General features: G+C 30.3%; 4 protein-coding genes across 8 annotated transcripts in view; 3 read left to right on the top strand and 1 right to left on the bottom strand.

Moving 5' to 3' along the window:
• Position 1: 1 nt before the first annotated feature.
• Positions 2 to 2,728, top strand: LOC122572685 (nucleoporin Nup37). The gene is made up of 4 exons (XM_043737976.1): positions 2 to 165; positions 527 to 724; positions 799 to 1,163; positions 1,252 to 2,728. The coding sequence occupies exons 1-4, from the start codon at positions 16 to 18 to the stop codon at positions 1,502 to 1,504; spliced, it is 966 nt and encodes a 321-aa protein (XP_043593911.1). The 5' UTR covers positions 2 to 15; the 3' UTR covers positions 1,505 to 2,728.
• Positions 1,036 to 9,953, bottom strand: LOC122572677 (gem-associated protein 5). 5 transcript variants are annotated; one of them, XM_043737958.1, is made up of 17 exons: positions 8,704 to 9,138; positions 7,606 to 7,923; positions 7,167 to 7,525; positions 6,770 to 7,093; positions 6,444 to 6,705; positions 6,124 to 6,352; positions 5,954 to 6,038; positions 5,523 to 5,895; positions 5,113 to 5,398; positions 4,774 to 5,010; positions 4,549 to 4,696; positions 4,213 to 4,470; positions 3,911 to 4,121; positions 3,617 to 3,823; positions 3,108 to 3,543; positions 2,753 to 2,990; positions 1,036 to 1,171 (listed from the first exon to the last, which is right to left on the bottom strand). In XM_043737958.1, exons 2-16 carry the CDS (start codon positions 7,912 to 7,914, stop codon positions 2,761 to 2,763), a joined length of 3,954 nt encoding a protein of 1,317 aa, XP_043593893.1. In that variant the 5' UTR covers positions 7,915 to 7,923; positions 8,704 to 9,138; the 3' UTR covers positions 1,036 to 1,171; positions 2,753 to 2,760. The 5 variants fall into 5 exon arrangements, with proteins under 5 accessions (XP_043593893.1, XP_043593894.1, XP_043593897.1 ...); XM_043737959.1 differs by lacking the exons at positions 1,036 to 1,171; positions 8,704 to 9,138 and adding an exon at positions 9,829 to 9,953 and having other exon boundaries at positions 2,736 to 2,990; XM_043737962.1 differs by lacking the exons at positions 1,036 to 1,171; positions 8,704 to 9,138 and adding an exon at positions 9,400 to 9,483 and having other exon boundaries at positions 2,736 to 2,990.
• Positions 9,954 to 9,960: 7 nt separating this feature from the next.
• LOC122572683 (lipase 3-like) lies at positions 9,961 to 12,876 on the top strand. Its single transcript, XM_043737973.1, has 8 exons — positions 9,961 to 10,102; positions 10,196 to 10,319; positions 11,157 to 11,337; positions 11,420 to 11,534; positions 11,754 to 11,994; positions 12,094 to 12,252; positions 12,329 to 12,556; positions 12,640 to 12,876. Exons 2-8 carry the CDS (start codon positions 10,197 to 10,199, stop codon positions 12,781 to 12,783), a joined length of 1,191 nt encoding a protein of 396 aa, XP_043593908.1. The 5' UTR covers positions 9,961 to 10,102; position 10,196; the 3' UTR covers positions 12,784 to 12,876.
• Positions 12,877 to 15,447: 2,571 nt separating this feature from the next.
• LOC122572681 (UNC93-like protein) overlaps positions 15,448 to 21,296 on the top strand; it is a 55,800-nt gene continuing 49,951 nt past the window's right edge. The window contains exon 1 of the mRNA XM_043737971.1: positions 15,448 to 16,202. The gene's annotated coding sequence lies outside the window, so the exon portion shown is untranslated. The remainder of the gene's footprint in view (positions 16,203 to 21,296) is intronic.

The following is a 21,296-nucleotide window of genomic DNA, read 5'->3' as shown; positions in this document are numbered from 1 at the left end:
GAATACGAATACACGATGGACGAAGCTTTAACTACACCACCTACATATCAGTTGCATTTTTCTAAACAGATATATTGCGTTGAGTTATCTCCTTACGAATGGTCTCAACATCTAATTTGTGTCGCTTTAGCCGAAGAAATTGTCATCGGTACTATTAAATTTCAGGTAAAGTCATTGAGTTTCATTATACGTGTATTATTGGGTATTTCAATTTACAAAATTTACATAATATACCTGTTTGATATTTCATGAAAATTATTTTTATGACAAAAAATTAAAAAAAGATATGATCTACAACTTATCTTCTAATTGGATATAAAAATACATGAATGAGAAAATAAAACAGTATAGTGAAATTTTACTTGTTATCTCCGAAAAACAGTCATAGATGTTCAGAATATATGTTTTAGTTTTATGAAAACGTTAATCACTGTAAAAAATAACAGTTATGGAATATAATAAGATTGCAAGAAAAACATTATTTTTAAATGAATAGTAACTATTATTATTATTATTGTATAATAAGGATGAAGATGAAACAGTGGAAGATATTGCTTATAAACCTTTTAGAACATTTCGTCATGATACTAGACCACATGCTATTGCTTGGAGTCCAGAAACCTCCTTGAGTGTTGTACCTAAAGTTTTAATGTTCTGTGTTGCTGGAGCAGATTTTAAAATAAGATTATATAGCAGTGATCTGAATGAAAACACTGTATGCCAGGTGAGATTAAAGAATTATAATAAATGCAACTTATTCTTTATGAATCAATTTATTGACATTTCTTTTAATACAAGATGGAAGGACACAAGGATTATATAAATTCAATTTGTTATGAAACCGAAGGTGAATTATTGGCTTCTGTGTCTGATGATCACACTTGTAAACTTTGGGCTGTAAAAGAAGATGAAAAATGTATATCCACATTTTACTTAACATCTCCAGGAATGAGTGTGAATTTTCATCTTGAAAAATCTGGCAAGCTCCTTGTTGGTGAAAAAAATGGATTGATTCATATGTATGATGTACGCAGTCAGCAAGCAATTATGTCTTTAGATACAGATATTGTTCCCTTAATGTCTATTGACTGGGGACCCAACCCATTAAAAGTTGCAGCTATAGCAGCTGGGAAGCTAATTTTATGGGATATATCCAAACCTAGGTAATGCACTGCAAAATAAATTTAAAAATTAACCAATGAACAAAATAATAATTGTAATATATTTATCGATAATTTTTGTTACTTTCAGTCCACCTTTAGAATCAAAACCTCTTCACATTGAAGGAGGTTTAATAGTGAAGTTCTTCCTTGGCTATGAAAATTTTGTAGCAAGTATAGGCAGACCAGATAATTTATTAAAGGTTACAAATATAAAAACTGAACAAGAAATAATTTGTGGGCAAGTTAAATTAATAGGTGGAATAACGTGCCATTATAAATTACCGTACGTCTGCGCGACAAGTGACAGAGAAATTCGTTTTTGGAAAATAACTTCAAATTAAAAAGAAAAATGCTTTATTACAAAAAATCGACTTTTTTATTGATAAAAAAATGTTCTGTAATTATAAACAATTTTTATAAATAAAAAGTCATTACCTAATTTATCAACATTCACTTAAATAAATTGTACTTCATAAAATTATGTTTAATATAACATATTACAATATTCTATAAGACGTGCAATACATTAACCCATTTGCATTCAAGCGCGGATTAATCCGCGCACTGCGACTGTTTTCTATCACCAAGCGCGGATTATTACGCGATATTCTACAAGAGATAAGGCGGCGATAAAATGGAAGGATAAAAAAGATGTCGTTTTACTAACAACTATACATAGCTTAGAATTTGCTGAAATGGAGAAAAAAAATGGAGACAAAAATATGTAAAACCAACAGTAGTAATTGATTATAATCAGAATATGGGTGGAGTTGATATTCGCGATCAAATGTTAAGTAAATTTGATACTATGCGAAGATATAAAAAAGTCTATAAGAAAATATTTTTTTATCTTATAGACATGATGTTACTAAACAATTATGTAATTTTTAAAAATTATAAAAAAGATCGAGCTTTTCATATTTTTAAATAACAATTAGCCGAAGAAATTATTGGTGAATATTTACCAAATATAAAAGTAAGTGATGCATCTAATTATTCGATAACGCGATATACTGGCAGGCATTTTCCTATTCGGATACCTCCAACTCCAGCAAAGGGAAGCAGAACGTCAAATCGATGCGTTGCATGCTTATCTAAACGTACTCGAAGAGAAACGGTTTTTAATTGCCATATTTGTGATGTACCATTATGTATTGACCATTTTAAAGAATTCCACGAGAAATAATATGATTTAATTTCCATTTTAATCTAAATATCTTTTTTTTTAAATAAATAATTTTTACTTTTTTTCTCTGTTATAAAGAATGTAAGATACGATGTTCGCAAGGTAACATTGTCTAACAATCGTTTTGAATAGTAAATTTTCGATAAACTCCATGAACAATTCGGATGTCATTTACTGCACCTACGACCGACCGCGCGCGGTGATGGGGACCAGTCGCAAGTTGAACGCCGCTGATGCCTTCAAATGGCCTCTTAAGTAGGACCATGATGCAAATGGGTTAATAAATAAAAAATATAAAAAAATAATTGAATGATAAAAATAATAAAGTAGGAAATTCAAGATTGTTAACTATCATTAGTATCTAATGTATCTATCAAAAGAATATATCAAAAAAATCAAATACATGTTTATTTATGTAGTAGCATCTAACCACATTTTGGAAACACTTTCTAAAAACTTATTTTTTATAGTTTCATCGCACAATTTGCTGCATAGTTCATTTGCTTTGCCATATACCATAACAGGATTTGGGATATAAACTAAATCATTGAGGATCTGATTCTTCTGTTCCTTTAATGTATTTAGTTTTTCCATGAAAGATTCTATATCTTGATCAGTTTTAATTTCTTCTTGCATTTTACCTAAAAACAAACAAATATTTATCTAACAATGAATCAGTGTTAGTTTTTTTATTTTTTATATCTATCATTAATAATTAATAAACAATTTTTTATTTAAGCAATATTTCTGTAACTTACATTTTGCAGAAGCTAATTGATTTTCCAATTTGTTAATTTCACTTGTTACTGTCCAGTGTCTTATTGCTTGTTTATTTAATGCATCTTCAAGTAAATGTTCAATCAAATTGGTGTAATTTTGTATATTATTATTAATAGATTCTTCGTTTATATTACATACAAACCAATTTAGAAGAGCATAACATAAATAAGCTCGTAAACTAATTGATACAGAATAATCAGCTTTTGTATAAATACTTGTTTCATCCATTGGACTTTTAATATCTAGTTTTATGATAATTTCAATTAAAAAACTATGTAGATGTTCTAAATCTTTTTGATGTAGTAGTTCAAATTGAGTAATTGTATGTAATGCAGTAACAATGTGCTTCAATTTCTGTTCTTTTTCAATAGAGGCTATTGCTAATGCAACCTCATGACCAATTGTTAACCATAACTGAAATTAGGAGTTATTAAACGTAATAATCCAATTCTTCACAATGTTAAAAACTAGATCACGTGAATCTTACCATTTTCTCCTTGTCTGAAATATTGCAAAAACTGTTTTGACACAAGTCAGTGTAATAAGAATTACAATCACCGCAAACTGTCTCTAAAGTTTGTAATAGACCATAATTTGATTTTCCGTCTATCCATGTTTGAATCAAATCAAGAGTTACATTACCCTTAATAACTTTTTTAAGTTCTTCATAAGTTAACAAATATATTTCTTGATACTAAAATAAAAACAAACATTTTTCATAAGATAATAATTATTTAAAATAAGGAAAAAACCTAAACACAAAACATATATGTAAATATACCTTGAGATATGGAAACTTATCTATTATATTTCGTGCAAAATCATACTCTGAATTTATCAAAGTTGCAATTATTGCTTGCTCAGCTAAAGATTTACTTGATATTTCATCATTACATAAAAAAGCAATTTCAGCTGCCGTTATTAACGTAGCTGCATCTTTACGGCGTGCAAGGTATTTTACTGTGTCAGAAAATTCTCCTAATTTAGTATGACTGAAAATAAAATTATATATAACATAATTAAAATTTTTAAATAAAAATATAATTTACATTAAAAAATATATATATAATTAATATAACTTACATCCATGCTGCTTGCTCGAAATTGCCTGAATTTACACTATATTTTGCCCATTCTTTTAATATTTCTGTTAGTACTGGATCATCAGATTCAAGTCTACATCTTGCAAGAACATATGCTTCTTTGTACAAATTTGCAGCCTGAAATACTTCTATAGCTTTGTAGGTTTTATGTATACAAAGTAAATATGATACTGCTTTACAAGGATTGCCTTCAGTTACTAATTGATATGCATATAGTTCACACATATCTTTCCATATTCTGCAATACATTATTGCTAGATTATTTTTACGGCGACTTTAATTGCATTTTATAAAATAGATAAATAAGGAAAAATACTTCATGGACAGACTAGCTGAAAGTGAAACAAGAAAGTCATTGAGACGTTTTTCTTTAGCAGCTTCTTCTAAATTTTGTTTGAGATTATCATACCATACATCCATTTCTGTGATTACATGATGGTTATTTCTCCCAATATGAGCAGATTCTATATAGTAATAAAAGATAAAGCAAATATAATATATATAGGTAGCTTGCATGTTGTTTCAATAGCAAATAACTTACTTTCAGTAGTTAAGTAAGATATAAAATTTTCTTGCGATGAAAATAATATTGGTACTATATGATACGAAGCATCTTTCTGAACATCTTCCATATTAAAATTTTCACTTTTCATATTTTTTACCATATTTAAAAGAGAATGAAGTAAAAGTGTTTTTTGAGATGCTGTATTAGAACATTTTGAAAAATATGGCCGTACTTTTTTATTTTTTGTCTCTGTTATCATCATTGTCTTTGATTCTGAAAAAATTGATAAATATTTGTTATTTGTATTATAATAACATATTTTTTTAATTACTTTTATCAATATTATTGTTATACTTTGTGCAGTTTGAGAAATACCTGAAATAGAACATTCTGATGTAGCATTAGTTAATTCTAGTAAACTATTTTCAATAGTATCAACAATTTTATTTGTTTCATTTTGTTTCTTTCTAGCCTTTTTTGGCAATTTTGTATATACTTTTTTTTGTGGCAAATTATAAGCAACTCTCCATATTCGTACTGTAGAATCTGCAGAGCCTGTTATAATAAAATCGGGGTCTAATGGACTCCACATGCAACACAGTACTGGGCCATTGTGTCCTGTATATGTAGCTATTAATTCTTGTGTTCTAACATTCCATATCTACAAACCAATAGTACTCGTATGTAAATACTTATCTTTACAAAAAATGTTTATTATTCCTAAATATATTATCACTTTGTATTTAAGGTGATATCTATATAGTTATATACATAATTTGTAATACCTGTGCAGTTCCATCATAACTACTAGATATTAGATGTCCACTTACATGTGGACTCCATGCTAAACAGACAACATTTTGTACATGTCCAGTTAAAGAAGCTACAATTTCATGCACTTTATAAATATCACATTTTTCCTTCAAATTTTCATTATTAGTTGAATCTTCCATTTTTTCAAAATAATCTATAAAATTAGATAAATCGAAAATAAGTATAGTACATGATTCAAAAGCAACAGCCAAATAATTTTTTAGCTGAGAAAATGTCAAGTCTGTTGCTGTACTCTCAGGATGCCAGACCAAGCAATGCACCATTTCTGTTGCAAACTTAGCAAATCCACGTGTTTCAAATTTTCGATTAAGAAATGAAATTGTTCTAAAAACAAAAAAATTTTTATTTTCATGGAATTCATACAACATATTTAAAAACATACCCATTTTCAAATCCTACTGCCAAGCAAGAAAAATCTGGCTTCCATGAAAATTCTGTACATTCCTTTTTCAATACAGATTTTGGTTCTAGTTGAGAGAAATTATAGCTTTATAGTAAATATGATATAATAATGTTGCAATCATTTATTAATTAAAAAATAAAAAATACTACCTTCATTTGTAACTTTTTCTGAGTCATAATACACAAGCTCTCCCTCTCCACAAGAGTATAAAACATACTTATTTTTTGGACTTGGGCCCCAACCAATAGTATATATTACACTTCTATGATATTGTCTGTACAGTGTAGGTGATTTATTTCCATTTGTATTAAATACACCAACTCGACCTTCATCAGTTGCATAAGCCAATAAATTTTCTTTTTCAGGATGCCATGCTATCTATTAATTATGTAAATTCCAATTTTCTAGAAATTATAATCTAGAAAATGTATAAAAAGAGGACTTTTTGAAACTATTATACAGGTCTTACCGCGCGAATTTTTCCATTAATTTTTTGCCATAAAACAGTTATATCAAAAGTAGTATCATGTGCTGCTGATAAATTCCATAATCGTAACATTGCATCTCCAGCACCAAATGCAATATGTGAAGTGTCTAATGGACAAGCAGCCATACAATAAACAAACCCACTTTGTGTAAATATATCATGATCTATTTCAACATTATTTTCTTTTATTCCACAACAAATAATTCTTCGATCTTGTGCCACAGTCCAAATTATATGTCTACAACTAATAAGAAATTTATAATTGCTTAATAATCATATTTAATCATAAATTATATATTTATAAAAACCTTTGTCTTATTCTCCAATTTTCTTCTAAAATGTCTTGGGTATTTGGTACATGCGCAATACAAAATAAACCCCTGCTGTGATGTGCATGTATTACTTTGACATTAGGTTTCCCTTTTATCATTGTTGATAAATCCCAAGAGATTAATTCACCCCAACATGAACTTGTAAGCAATAGTGTAGGTTCTATCCAGTGAACTACTACCCAATTACCTATAGAAGCATTTAATTTACTTCTATGCTGCTGAGAATCAAGAGGTGCTGAAGGCAATGAAATTGTCATTTCATAACGTCCATCTCCACCAGCTTTCCAAATGAAAATTGATCTACACATTGCAATTTTAAAGTGAATACATTAAAATTATAGTTAAAAGCACCTATATATATTTTTTAAATTACCTATCTTTCCCTCCTGAAGCTAACAGTAAATCTTTATTTAAATTTCCTCTTAGGACATTATTTTTTGAGGGACACCATGATAAGCTAACTATTTCAGTATCATGTCCTCTAAGTTTGTAAACTACTTTCCCTTTATCTTGAAAATTAACAATATAAACTAAGCCACTCTTTGAACCTACAGCTACAAGATGTGGTTCGTGAGGACATGAAGAAATATAAGTAGGTATCACTTTTCCTAATGAAATTGAAGAAACAGTATTAAAATAAGCATTCCATGATAATACACAACCATCAGAAGTTGCTGCATATATAACATAAGGATTTTTATAGGACCATTCTACGCCTATTGCTTGTTTATCCTGAAATTAAAAAATATTTTAAATATATCACTATAAATTTATCATACATGTATATTAATATAGAAACATTTTTACATTACATTTTCTAAGAGATAAGTATATGTTATAGATAATGTTTCTGAATTCCATATTTTAATTGTGTTATCATCTCCTGTGGAAGCTATTAAATTAGCATTTACTTCTTCAAACTGAGGAGTAAATGCAAGACATGTCACCTTGGATTTGTGACTATGCTTAATAATAGAGTATTGTAATATTTTATCATTTTCATTAAGTTTACCAATAACAATTATATTTCTAGCACCCCATGCTATAGTACCATTAAAAGAACAAGCAAGAATATTACTTAAATACCAATTTGGTGAGGGTGGTAAAGTTACTTCATTCATTTTTATCAGCTGAAATACAAATGAAAGACAATTTCAAATATCCACAAAGGAACTTCGATAACCAGAAAATTTTTATCTTCCTCTTTTTATTAATTTTCGGGTTTTTAGGGTAAAAATACCCCTTGAATTAAAGTAGATATTACTCTATTTTCCAGTACATCTTTAAGAGTATAATAGATATAAAAAAATGGTTAGAATAAAAATTGAATGGTTTTTTATGCTTTATAAGATGATGCTATTAGAGTGATAAAAATTTGCTGTTTAAATAAAAAATCCACCACCACCGTTATTGTGAAAAATTTAGAATCTTCTGTCACATCGAAAATTATGTAGAATAAATGCAAATGAATATATTAAATATGTTAAACTTATCAGATAATGTGAACGAATCTATGAGTGCTTTATATGATATAAAATTCCAAAACATCATTGTATTTGTAAGTACACATGAAAAGCTATATCAAAGCAAGAAATTTGCAAGATCTGTGCATTGGATTATTTATGTTTGAATGTCAGATATCATTGTTATATTTATATAAACAAAAATTTTTTATTGTGTTAATAGCATCGTCTTATAAAGTATAAAAAACATTTAATTGCTATTATAACCATTTTTTTTATATCTACTATAGTTTTAAAGATACACAGGGCAATAGGGTATCATCTATCTCCATTCGAAGAGTGTTTTCATCGTGAAACACCGAAAAAAGGCAAAAAAATAGTTGATATCTTCTTTTAGGTTTGCTATTAGCCAACATAATTTTTAAAAAATTAGAATTTTCAAATTACCGAAGTTTTCTTATCAGAAGTAAGGTCACATGTTTATAGCTTTTTAAGGTTATGCGGTTCTTATTTGACATTCACATTAAGTAGTTTGAAATAAACGTATGCGTAATACATTGGAAGTAATACAATTTAGACTATCTTTATAGAAGTATTATATTTGTAGGTCTTCTATTAACAATTAAATGCGTTGATCAAACGAAATAAAATTATGACAAAATAATTTATCGGCTTTAAGAAAACGTTTAAAACATACATATACTTGAAAGTATATAGTATTCTATTAAACATTTATTTTAATGCTTTTGTTTTAAATCAGTATTTCATTTACAAACCTTAAATAACGTTTCTAAAATCTATTAAGAAAATTATATCAATAAAAAAGTAATAAAGTGAATATCCTACATCGACAAGTACATGAATATTACAGTTTTATTCTATGGTACATATAGTAATATAATTATTAATATGGATAAATATTTAAACAATTAACAGTGTTAAAATAAGTGTTTGACATACATTTGTTCTGATTACTTAAAGACTAATGTAATAGAAAACAAGAGACATTATAATACAATGTATTTAAAATTTTTATAAACATAACCTCAAACATAAACATAATTATGTTTATAAAATATATATATTCTATCTATCATTAATCATAATTTTGTTTCTCTAGTAAGCAATGAAAATAAATATTACTTGCAAATATTATCCATGATTCGTGAACTATGAACATCAATATGAGATTCAATTATATTTTTGAACCTTATATCAAAAATGGAAGAATGATTTGAAACAATATTATGGTTATACATTTTTTTGTATCAAAAATATATACTTATATAAAATATTTGTATTGTAGAAATTAGAGATAGCGAATAAATTATCAAAATTAAAAATAGTAAACAAAGATATAAACAATAAGTAAATAAATATTAGAGAGACTTTTGATTTTCATATAAAAAATTTATTTCGGAAGTGAATAAATTATCTAAAGTGATAAAATATAATGTGTGATGTATGACATATTTCAGATAACTACATGTATGCATGTAATTATTTTTCTCTCTACTCACGAAGTACGGTAGATATACTATATATAAGACAAAATATGAAAATTTTACTTACATCGTAAGCTTTCAGATCTTACAAACAACGGAGAAACACTGAATTTTAGTATAATTTAAAACAAATTGATTAATTTAAAACAAATGAATTAATTTTTCGACATTGAAATGGACTGTGAATCACAAACTGTGATTAACGTACAATGCCTGAAACTCATTCATAGTGATAAAGATTGGCGCTAAAGAGGATGACAAATATGTACATATAATATTTCACTTTACGGAGAGTAACTTGAGCGGCAGTATCACCACATCTTTACTACTAAATATTTCAAGTAAAGTGTATTATACGGAGCTTTTTCTTTAGTTTCTTTACAGTTAAACATTTCAAATAAAGTGTTTGTTTCGCTGTTTTCCAACATTCTTAGAATGAAAGGTCAGATCGTCATACTTTTATCGCTATGTGCTCTCTCTTCTGCGATTTTGTCCAATTTTAATGGCAAATTATTTCATCGTAATGAAAATCTCAACCCAGATGAGGAACTTAATACAGTAAGTAGAATTACATTCTTCATTTTATTAATTTTATCGCTATTAAATATAAGAAAAATTGGTCACAGAAATGAAAGATACGCACATCGTTTATTGTTTGATTACGGAATAGCATACGTACTTAACTTATTTACCAGTGTAAATAATACCCAATTACATGCAAAGTGCTCGAGAAAATACACCTACTATCTAAAAGCATGTTTACTTTTTGTGTACTTTATAAATACTTTTTTGCAAACATTCGTAATTATTATAATTGAAAAATAGTTTACAGTAAAGTGGTTTAAATTGAAAAGTTTCTGTACTACCTATTACACATATTCATTTTTTTAAACCGTAAATTGCAAAATATGTTATGTTTCATAATTAGTACATGAAATTGTATGTTTATTTACTGTTAACTAACTATTTGGAATATACTTATCACATTAACATGCTTAATGCATGGTGAAATAAAATGCGATGGTAGCAAATTTTTTTATGATATAACGCAATTCCAACATATAAATATCTATATACATACATAATTAAGAATATTATTCTTTTTAAGTAAAATACGATTCTCTCTTCTTCTAAAAAAATTGTTGTCGTTGTTATTGAAACAATGAAACACGTTATAGTGTAATAATTAATATTTTCAAATGCATTATAATTCGATTTGTGTGTAGATTTTTACGATTCTGGATAGATTTTTTAAAGATAATTTTAACTATCTAAGATGTAAACAATAGTATAATATGCGTAATATAATTTTCCTTTGTGCATTGTGATATTTTATATTTTTATAGTTAGTGAATAATGATTATTCATTATTAATTTGAATTATTTTTTTTTTAGCTGCAGATGATAAGAAAAGACGGTTATCCAGCCGAAGCACATGTAACGTTAACGGAAGATGGTTATCTATTGACGATGCATCGGATTCCAGGGAAACCTGGATCTCCCGCGATTTTCTTGCAACATGGGCTGTTAGGTAGTTCTGCAGATTGGGTTATATCTGGAAAAGGGAAATCTCTCGGTACAAAAACACAAATTGTTTTTTGGTTTACAAATACTAATTGATTTTTAAATCATATAATAATATTTCTTCTTTATTATAGCTTATTTATTAGCTGATCGTGACTATGATGTATGGCTCGGAAATTTTCGTGGTAATACATATTCAAGAGCGCATGTCTCCTTATCTCACAAAGATTTAAAATTTTGGGACTTCAGGTATTCGTAAAAAAGAAATTATTGATAATGATTCAAAATATGCAAGAGAACGGTATATTATATATAATGCTGGTGGTAACGATTTAAATAAAAAACTATGCCTCATATAACAAAAGATAGTTAACAAGGATATTACAGAAATAAATTATATAATTATATGTATATAATTATTATATTAATTATCTATAATTATTACATTAATAATAACAAATTTTTTAGTTGGCACGAGTCGGGTATTTATGATCTGCCGGCAATGATCACTTACATCGTAAAACTGAAGGAAAATTTTTTGAGAGCGTATATTGGATTCTCAATGGGTACAACATGTTTCTACGTGATGGCTAGCGAACGGCCGCAAATAGCAAGACTGTTGCAATCAACGTACAGTCTTGCTCCAGTAGTATTTATGAAACACGTAAAAAGTCCTTTACGATATATAGCTCCGTTTGCATATGATAAGGTAAAAAGGATAATAAATAAATAATAAATAAATAACTCCAATGATATTCTCAACGCAACATCTAAATTCTTATTGCAATATTTTTATATTGATCTTTAGATCATTTTCTCTCTATTGGGAGAAGGTGAGTTGTTACCGCAAAATAACGTTTTAAAGTTCCTATCAAAATATTTATGTACCTTCGAATCCTGGGAGGAAAAAATTTGTGCTAATTCGCTGTTTGTTCTTACTGGGTTCGACAAAGCGCAATTTAATTACGTGAGTACACAATGACTAATATAGAAATCTGCTACACTAGTTTTTGATTATTTATGCAAATCTCGGATCGTTGCAGACGCTGTTGCCTGTGATTTTGAACCATGCACCAGCTGGTACGTCGTCGAAAACCGTAGTTCATTATGGCCAAGGAATAGAATCTGGAGAGTTCAAACAATATGACTATGGTGCAAAGCGAAATATGGAGATTTATAAGAGCACCGAACCACCTAAATACAATTTATCAAAAATTGCAATGCCAATCATATTGTTTTGCGGCAATAACGATTGGTTATCTAGTCCTGTTGTATGTATTTCATAAACTTTAATAGGATATAGATATTTAAATACTGGTATTTTTTTGTTATAATTGTACATTTTCCGATTTAGGATGTGATGAGATTAAGTAACGAATTACCAAAGAAACCAATTATTTATAAAGTGCCATTCGCGAAGTTTAATCACATAGACTTTCTGTGGGCTACAGACGTTGTTGAGCTAGTATATAAAAAGTTGCTTGATATGCTGAGCTAGTCTGTGAAATATTAAAAACATGACAGACTTAGGTATTATTTACTATTTAATGTATGCAATGGACACATTTATAGAATAAAGAATATCTTATTACATGTGTTCCGATTTTTAATACCTCCCATTACTTTTATTTGTAATTTGTTACAAAACAATAAAAATTTAATGTAGAACAAATGTCACATATTACAACTTAACTTTTACAAAAATAATAAAATTTCATTTTTAACATATTATTGTAGAAATCTTTATAAACAATAAACTAGCCTCAAGATCGAAAAAAAAGATTTTCTTTGCACATAAACACGTGTTTACGCATAAATAAAATCTTACGTACAATGGAATAATGGAAACCATGAGCTACCTGTTTGTCCTAATATTCTTTATTCCTTTGCGAGACAGCTGTAACGTGTAAACGACTTTGGACGTGAATAATCTGGTCAGCCGATCGGTTCAGTGGTGCATCCTGAATATTAACCCAACTAAGGTATTTGGCGTCCACCGATGTTACGTAAAAAGTATTGATGTCATAATCTACAAATCGGCCCATAAAGCCATGGCCTACTTGGTGAAAATTTCAGACAAATTTCTATTCCACACGACAAAATATTACATCAATGTATCGAATAATAAGCTAATTTTGTAATATTATTTCAGCTGTTTGCTTGATTTCAGGCGAATTCTATTGATATTCATTATCATTCAAATCGACGAATATCGCTGGTTTGCTTTACGTTCCGTCGTTTTTTCTCACAAAAAGTATCTAATAGAGGAGTGGTCATCTTCAAGGTGCCCCAGAGCACCTGTACATTAGACGAGAATTCTAGTGTCGATAGGTTCTGTTAATGATTGTGTAATGGAAAAACACCGATGGCATCCGAGGGTCCCCCAGGGATATACCAAGGATGCGACTTTACATACGGGCTTGAGATTTTATTATGCGTATCTGGACAACATCTTTATTGCATCACGTGATAAAAACGAATATCTTTGATCATTCGTAATTGTGTCTCTTTTTCAGATCAGCAGGAGATCGTTGAGAGAACAACCTATGATGGTGTTTATCTATCACGAACAGGAAGAAAGGTTTTTCGACTGTTAAGAAACTAGAAGGTCATTTCTTGAGAAAGTTGTCCCGTAACAGGATTTTCCAGGTCGAAAGCCATAAAATTCTTCGAATGATTTCTTGGGGTTGAATAATTTGGAACTCCTTTACGGTTACTCAAGACTTTGTTATATTCTTGATATATATCGACCATACTGATTCAGAGACAACAAAAGAATCGTATTAAAACCGTATTGTGACCTACCCCCTGCGATCTTTAATGCATTCAGATGCACGTGCTAAGTGGCTTACTATAACGCAATACACCGTTTATAATATACCAATGATTCAGTAACCATAAACGGATAACAATGAACTTTATGTTTATCCCAATTATATGACCATTATTCGAGTTAATAACTTAACCCTAATGAGGGAAATCCGACTTCCTGAAAATTTATTTTAAGGTTAATTCTTTTAGAAGATTTTAATGTCAAATTTTTAATTCAATACATACTAGTATGCATATACATACATATATTATAAAAGGAACATCACTCCCATTTTTACTGTTAATTATTTATTACGGAAAAAATTGAATCATTTCGCACTGATAAACCGAAGAAAGATTTGTTTACGTTAACAGATTAATCAAAGAAAGCTAGTTTTATTAAACAAAACTATTCAACTAGTTCTCGATAGTTGAGCGCGATCAGTAATTCCCCATGTCATTAATATTCACAAACCACAAATCGTCATACAACAAACCATGCTATACGTGCGAATGTATTTTTCATACATATCTAATTCTTTATTTGTCTTCAGTAGATTCAGGCCTGCCTACTTGAGTATATTAAATGGACGTTGTTCCTTCTTAGTTTCATCTCTTGCATCGATTGTAGTGATTATCTGAAACTTTTTTCTGTGATTTCATTTTTTTAAGTCCGTTCGAATTGTCAGTGAAATGATGTAACGAAACTCTGTTAACCTAACACTTATCTAATAAAAGATATTTAAAAATCACTGAATTCCTACATTCGTGCTAGGGAAATCTTCAAACGTATACATATGGATAATTTATTTCTCATTAATTATTTGGTAAAATGTTGCACTTTTGCTTATATATCCAAGTATACAATAACACAGACGGAATATTATTACGTTCATTAAGCTTGCGAAGACATCTTGTATGTAATGCATCTTTCATCGTGTGTCATTTTCATAATTTTTAGTTTAAGCTTTGAGTATAAGTATTTATGTACTTATTCTTACCAGTCTTCTTGTATGGCTGTCAGATTCACAACTTCCACTGATACTTCATTAGAAACCTAGAATTGCGTAAAAAGGTATTAAAAAGAGGTAAGAAACTACGAAGAAAAAAAGAATCAATATTGAATCTGTTGCGGACAAATGAGCGGAAGACGGCAGACAACGAGCAAACAAGACGATTTTCATCGTACCATTAAGATCGGGTTGTACACGAGCAAAGTCGCGGGACACGCACGTGCGTGCGTGGTTTGGTCGTGCGCTTGCGTTTTGCGGTGGGTCCGCGTGCGGTGAGGCGCGGCTGGTAATACAGAAAAGCCATGGGCCGAAGGAACAAAAGGAGCAGAAAGAGAAACAGGAGGAACAGAAGCGAACTCGTCGCGAAGGTAGAACGCGCGTGTACCGTGCACTTGGTGTACCAAAAGAGAGAGAGAGAGAAAAAGAGAGAAATACAGATATAGAAAGAAGGAGAAAGACAGAAGAAAACAACGAGCACGACTCTCGGAGCCTCGAACTCGAGAAGTCTTCGCGAGTCCGGCGAACCGACACACACCGCTCACCGATTCCAAAGTCCGCCGGTAGGCTCAGTTGTCTCCGAACCCCCGAACCGTTCGGATGTAGCTACTTTATAAGATTCATTTACGTTTTTCCACGCTTTCGAAGCTCGTTGATTTCGCCGTTGCTCGCTGCTACACATACGCTCTCGTCTTCAAAACCGATTTTACTCTTCGCGTGCTCGTTCTCCGCGGTCTCGTGCGGTCATCGTGCGGTGAGGCTCGATCTTGAAGAACCAAAAAGGAAAAGATATAGAGGAAAACGAGAAAGAAAAATTCGAATACAAACAACACGCCTTTCTCCACGGAAGGAAACATACAAACGAGGGAGAAGTGTTGCCCCGTGGCCAAGGAGCATTTAAATCTAGAGAATCGTTTCTTTTTCGTTTTCCGTATTTTCGTTCGGTTCGGACACCTCTGATCGCGCGCAGGCGATTAGAGAAGCGAGGAAAGGAGTAAGAGCGCTGGAGCGGCGAAGAAATCGGAAGAAACTCGAGAAGAAAAAGGAAAGAAAATCTTGTCGATTGGACGAACCGACGATCCAACACCGTTAACACGTAAGCGAGTCTTTTATTCTTTTTCGATCTATCTATCCTTGTTGAGATCGTATAAAAGTACGGGTAGTTACCATCAGATCGATCGAGTCCTTTCTCTTTACGATCATTCGCTATTATCGATCATCCTCTCATTGCTCGTTTCTTGATCGGGTTAGCAAAAGCAAAGGTATCGCGAACAGGTATACGCGTGCAAGCCGTGGCCTGCACATGTACAGTTATTTAATATTTATCACTGGCGACCTCATTTATTTTAAGTTATCGGGTATCGGTATTCCGCTTGAGTCCAAGCCTGTGCGCGCCATCGGAGTAACCATGGAAAAAGCTGATGCGAGAAATCGGATACGAACGAAAATAGTGACCTGCCACATGCAGAAAGTGTAACGTGAAATCGTCACCGATATATACCTACAACGCCACGTGACACGCTCATAAAAGCGAATTTAAAGGTCCCGGCGAATCAGTTCACGAGATCTCGTGACTCGATCGGTCCGCGATCTATAACTTAGCGTAAATTTATCACAATCACTTGATCCTCGTTGCGTAGATCACCGAATTCAAACGCGGATAACGGTAATTCGAAACGAATGGTACAGCCAGTAAATACCTACTCAAGGAGCATGAGGCGAGTTTTCATTGAAACTTCACGATCGGCTATCTGTGTTTTGTCGCGACCTGATAGCAGATCATGTAAGGTAACGACATCGTTGTCCAATGATACGAATATTCTAGAACTACAAGAACATCAACATTTAAACATGTCAGTTGTGTTTCGTGGGAATACCTAAGTCGAATTTGTAATTGAATTCCGCGCCGCGTTTTTCGTATTTTCGAGAACCATAGCGACATCTTAATCCATATACAAGGTGAATAAGTTAGATAATCTTACTAGTGGTTTAGATAATTGTGTGTGAATTTGTTGTTAGTCGATATTCGAGATAAACTTTATAATCTCAAAAGTATAGAAGGAAGATGACGTTACAAATGTTACTTTTAAAATTTATCTTGGAGTACACGATGGTTTGTGTGTGATACTTTTACGACAAATAAATTTCTGGAAGTAAGTCACTTTCTTTGAGATGTTGTACACTAATTATTTAAGTAATTAAAATTTGTCGAATAATGAAACTGTAAAACTTACTTACTTTATGCAGTTGATTATTTTGATTTCTGCGAAGTTAACATAATGAATGGCTTAATGGTAATCCTGAAATAAACTATATAGCCTTTTTTTGTAATACGTACGTATAGGTGAACAATTTGCCACGATATTTTATACATAATTTCATTCTTGGCGTAGATATTAAATAGAATTATAAATTTGGAATTCGTTGTGTATTGGCAACTTTTAAATGAACGTTCAGCTTCCTGATTTGATTTGTCTCGAAATTTATTCAAGTGTAATTAATATACGTACAAGTTGACGTATTAAATGAGATAAGAATCATATAAGGTTATGATTATTAGGATAGAAAAGAGGTTAGGATAAATAATGAGATTTATATAGAGAATATATTTGAGAAGATAAATAAATCATAAGTTTTTTTAAATCAATATAGAATCATGTAAAGTATAATATAAGATACATACGTGTATAGCGAAAGATGTAGCGTAGAAATTGTAAGTTATAGATATCTGAAATTTCAAGTTTGAACGACGTTTGAAATAATTAATGGCTAAGATTCTAAATGAGAAATATTTGTAAATGCATGCATTATTATAGGTGTGATTTATTTAAAAAGAAATAAGAAAACACAACACGAGTTACGATATAAATTTCAAGTTCAAAGTCGCTTAAAATCGAGGCATATTAGCAAGGATAATAATGATATCACCTTTTTTATTGAATAATGGATATCGCTAGAAATAAATTATTTTGAATGTATTTTAATAAATGTTAATTATTTTATGAATAAACAAGAACAAAAATAAGTATTAAATGACTTGCGGAAATAGTCAAAACTTGATATGGGTATTCTTGCGTTGTACCGGTAATTTTCCATCTATTTATATTTTTTTAACGTTAAAAAATATCCCAGGTGTGAAATATGAAATAGATTTGCTAAAATTAGGTAAGATGAGAAATTTAAAGATTCGAAGAATTAAACAAGATTTACTGTAATAAATCAAATATAAAACATAAGAATACTTGTGTGTATATATATATATATATATGTATAAGTATTATAAATATTTAATCTAAAGTCAATTAACCTTCTTAACGGGATCATCTTTTAATCAAATTTAATTTTTACAGTCACAGAATCTGAAAAGCTTGATAAAGACAGATTAATTTCATTTAGTCCTTGCAAATATAAATAGACGATAAATAGTTTATGTTCACTAAAAGTAAAACACCACTAAGAGGATAAGGAATTTCCAGTTAAAAGAATTATTGGGTCCAAAAAGGTAACTATCTAAATGACGAGTCAACTCGTCATCCTTGTTAAACTGGTTAAAAAGCAATCAAAGAAATAACGAAAAATATATATGCACAAGTTTTCCTCATTTCACTTGGTAGGTTGTTGCAAAACACGATCAACACTGATACATCCTGTATTCAGCGGTCGTATACATGCATTGAAAAAACACGGTTGTTGGCAGATTTGTTATACACGATCTCTGAAACGTAATTTTATCTAGGTATTATATTTACTCCGCGGAAAGGTTGTCCTCGTGGTTGTATACTTCAGATTATGAATAAGAAAATATACACAGAATTTATATGAGTATTATACCACGTCAACTTTTCAGACAGTAAAAAGTAATGCAGCTGTTTTGCAAAAATTTCTATGGAATCGTTGCCATAATTCATGGAATCATCGCTATCTTATCCTTTATATGTAAATGTCGAACTATGAGCTATGGTCGATCATTTTACTCGGAAAAATCTCACTCTCTCGTTCCTAATATAATGTCTAATTGTTTCGAATTGTGACACAGAACAAAAGAATGCAAATGAACAGTGTTACGAGCTGTGGTGCTGTTAGACACAGCTACGCTGAATTATCTTTGTAAACCGTGATTCTAATCGGAATACTATCGAGATTCCAAGGAACTGAAAGTCAACCGTATATTCTTTATTTCTGCTTGCCTTTCAGCTTTGCGGTGACTTCCAATTACAGACTTTAAACATAAAACATATACTTAAACATGAAGAAAATACATTGAAAGTCAATAGTTTTATAACATTTCCTACCGTTTAATTAATGTAATGAAAAGCAAAGGATAGAATAAGCGATAAACATTTGCGGTTTCAGTATGATAGAATCGAACGTAACTCTTTCACTTTGTCTTATTGTATTAAAGTAAATTTATCGGTGAAGCGTTACATATTTTGTATTACAAAGTTATATAATCGTGAAATTTTCTGTTGAAATTTCTCTTTGTGCTTTTTTTAATAGAGAAATCTATATTCAACAAATGATTTTTATTTTTACGATATGATTAGAATAAAATTTTGAATTTCTATATTTCGTCCTATGACATATCATCATCCTTTGACTCGATTTAAGTGCGATCTTCATTAAATTTACTTCAACAGCCAATTCTCTTAGTAATAATTCTTAAATTTTCACGAAAAGCTTAATAGGGGGATTCTGCTTAATTCAATTTATATCAGCTGATTCATCACGTTTGTCGATGAAAATATTAAATAAATTTACGCACGTTTGAGATATTATTAGAAACCATAAACATTGGGATACAAAAGTGAGATATACTGACATTGAGATACAAAGGACTCCACGTGGTACTTATTTGCTTGGTCCCAGTTGAAAAAACAAAGCAGCTTTGAACCACCAACAATGGTAAAGCATGATACTTAAAGCGTTCACGCAAAGTGCTTCTGAATAGAACGCGTGATATTTTTGACTGATATGATTCGTATTTATTCAGATTACTCATGGAACGTCATTCGTCATAGACGTTTGACAAATATGTTCTTGTGTTCTATGAAACTTTCATCTGTGTATCATTTTCGGCATGTACACTCTTAGTTCGTAATAATTAAGTTTATAATGACAACAAGTGATATCGAAGAAACTAGCTGTCGCAGGAATAAATAGGAACAATTTGAAATGGCTAAGATACACAAGACTGCAGAACATTTCTAACACTTATTAGTGAAAATTAATAGCTAAGCATTATGAATGTAATTAAAAAAATGCGACTCGGTTAGAAAATTGTTTTCCTTATTGAATATCGTGAAGATTATTATACTTTGCATTTTTTGTATAATTTTGCACATGAATATTCTGTGCATTTTTTATATCTTTAAACAGCATATAAATCCGTAGTTCACTAATTACTTATTAGCGAAAACTATCCGGCATTGAATACATTTCCTTATGTCATTGTACATTTTTTTAATCGATCACTGCCTTCGTTTTCCTTCCCGTGGCCGTACAAAGTCTAACCAACTTTGGTTAATCGGTATTTACGTCAGTATTTTAACCTCGTGTCTCATTGTTCGAACGAAGACCTTTGTAAAAGCATTCACAGTAGCGTGCAGTCAGTAAAAGTAAAACGCACCGTAGCTCGTTTAAATGGATTTACGAGTCAGGTAAAAAATTGCATTGTAAACGCCCAGTTTGGTCAAAACCAATTTAAGACATCAAACTTTTAATTAATATCGTTTCTTTCGATTCTCTGATTTCACGAGTTTCCTTTTCAATTCTTTAAGGACTTTTATTATCACACGTGTTCGGGCAATTGTATTTTTTAGATAAAGCAAATAACTTGTCTTCGTATGAAAGAAGATAATTTACTTTGGAAGATTCCACAAATATTAATATTGAACAGGGGCTTATATCTTTTAAGAAAATATTTATAATCGACACAGTCATTTAGGAGTGTATAAATTAATTAGAAATTGAATGAGACTGGCCTGAAATTATTTATAATTATTATAATCATTAAAATGAATGAATTTTTCTAACATCACCTGAGGGATTTGATCAACAAATTAAAAAGTAAAGAAATTCGTAATTAGTTATAAGCTAGTTGATCTCATTCATAGCCTTTATATTAAATCAATATTTATCAAAATCTATATTATCGTTGAAATCACTATTATCAATAATTAAGTTGTTATCT

The sequence above is a fragment of the Bombus pyrosoma genome, linkage group LG11, assembly GCF_014825855.1.
Source record: "Bombus pyrosoma isolate SC7728 linkage group LG11, ASM1482585v1, whole genome shotgun sequence".
Taxonomy (NCBI): domain Eukaryota; kingdom Metazoa; phylum Arthropoda; class Insecta; order Hymenoptera; family Apidae; genus Bombus; species Bombus pyrosoma.
The sequence above is the reverse complement of the archived record's forward strand: the minus strand, read 5'-3'. Positions and strand labels throughout refer to the sequence as shown.

Bases quoted from the DNA above. Each gene is read 5' to 3' on its own strand.
- LOC122572685 (XM_043737976.1), top strand. From the start codon at position 16: ATGGACGAAGCTTTAACTACACCACCTACATATCAGTTGCATTTTTCT. The intron at 166-526 runs GTAAAGTCATTG...TTGTATAATAAG, and splicing joins TCGGTACTATTAAATTTCAG to GATGAAGATGAAACAGTGGA. The intron at 725-798 runs GTGAGATTAAAG...TTTTAATACAAG, and splicing joins ATGAAAACACTGTATGCCAG to ATGGAAGGACACAAGGATTA.
- LOC122572677 (XM_043737959.1), bottom strand. From the start codon at position 7,914: ATGAATGAAGTAACTTTACCACCCTCACCAAATTGGTATTTAAGTAAT. The intron at 4,471-4,548 runs GTATTTTTCCTT...AATGTATTGCAG, and splicing joins TCAGCTAGTCTGTCCATGAA to AATATGGAAAGATATGTGTG. The intron at 2,991-3,107 runs GTAAGTTACAGA...GTTTGTTTTTAG, and splicing joins TCAATTAGCTTCTGCAAAAT to GTAAAATGCAAGAAGAAATT.
- LOC122572683 (XM_043737973.1), top strand. From the start codon at position 10,197: ATGAAAGGTCAGATCGTCATACTTTTATCGCTATGTGCTCTCTCTTCT. The intron at 11,995-12,093 runs GTAAAAAGGATA...ATTGATCTTTAG, and splicing joins CTCCGTTTGCATATGATAAG to ATCATTTTCTCTCTATTGGG. The intron at 12,557-12,639 runs GTATGTATTTCA...TTTCCGATTTAG, and splicing joins ATTGGTTATCTAGTCCTGTT to GATGTGATGAGATTAAGTAA.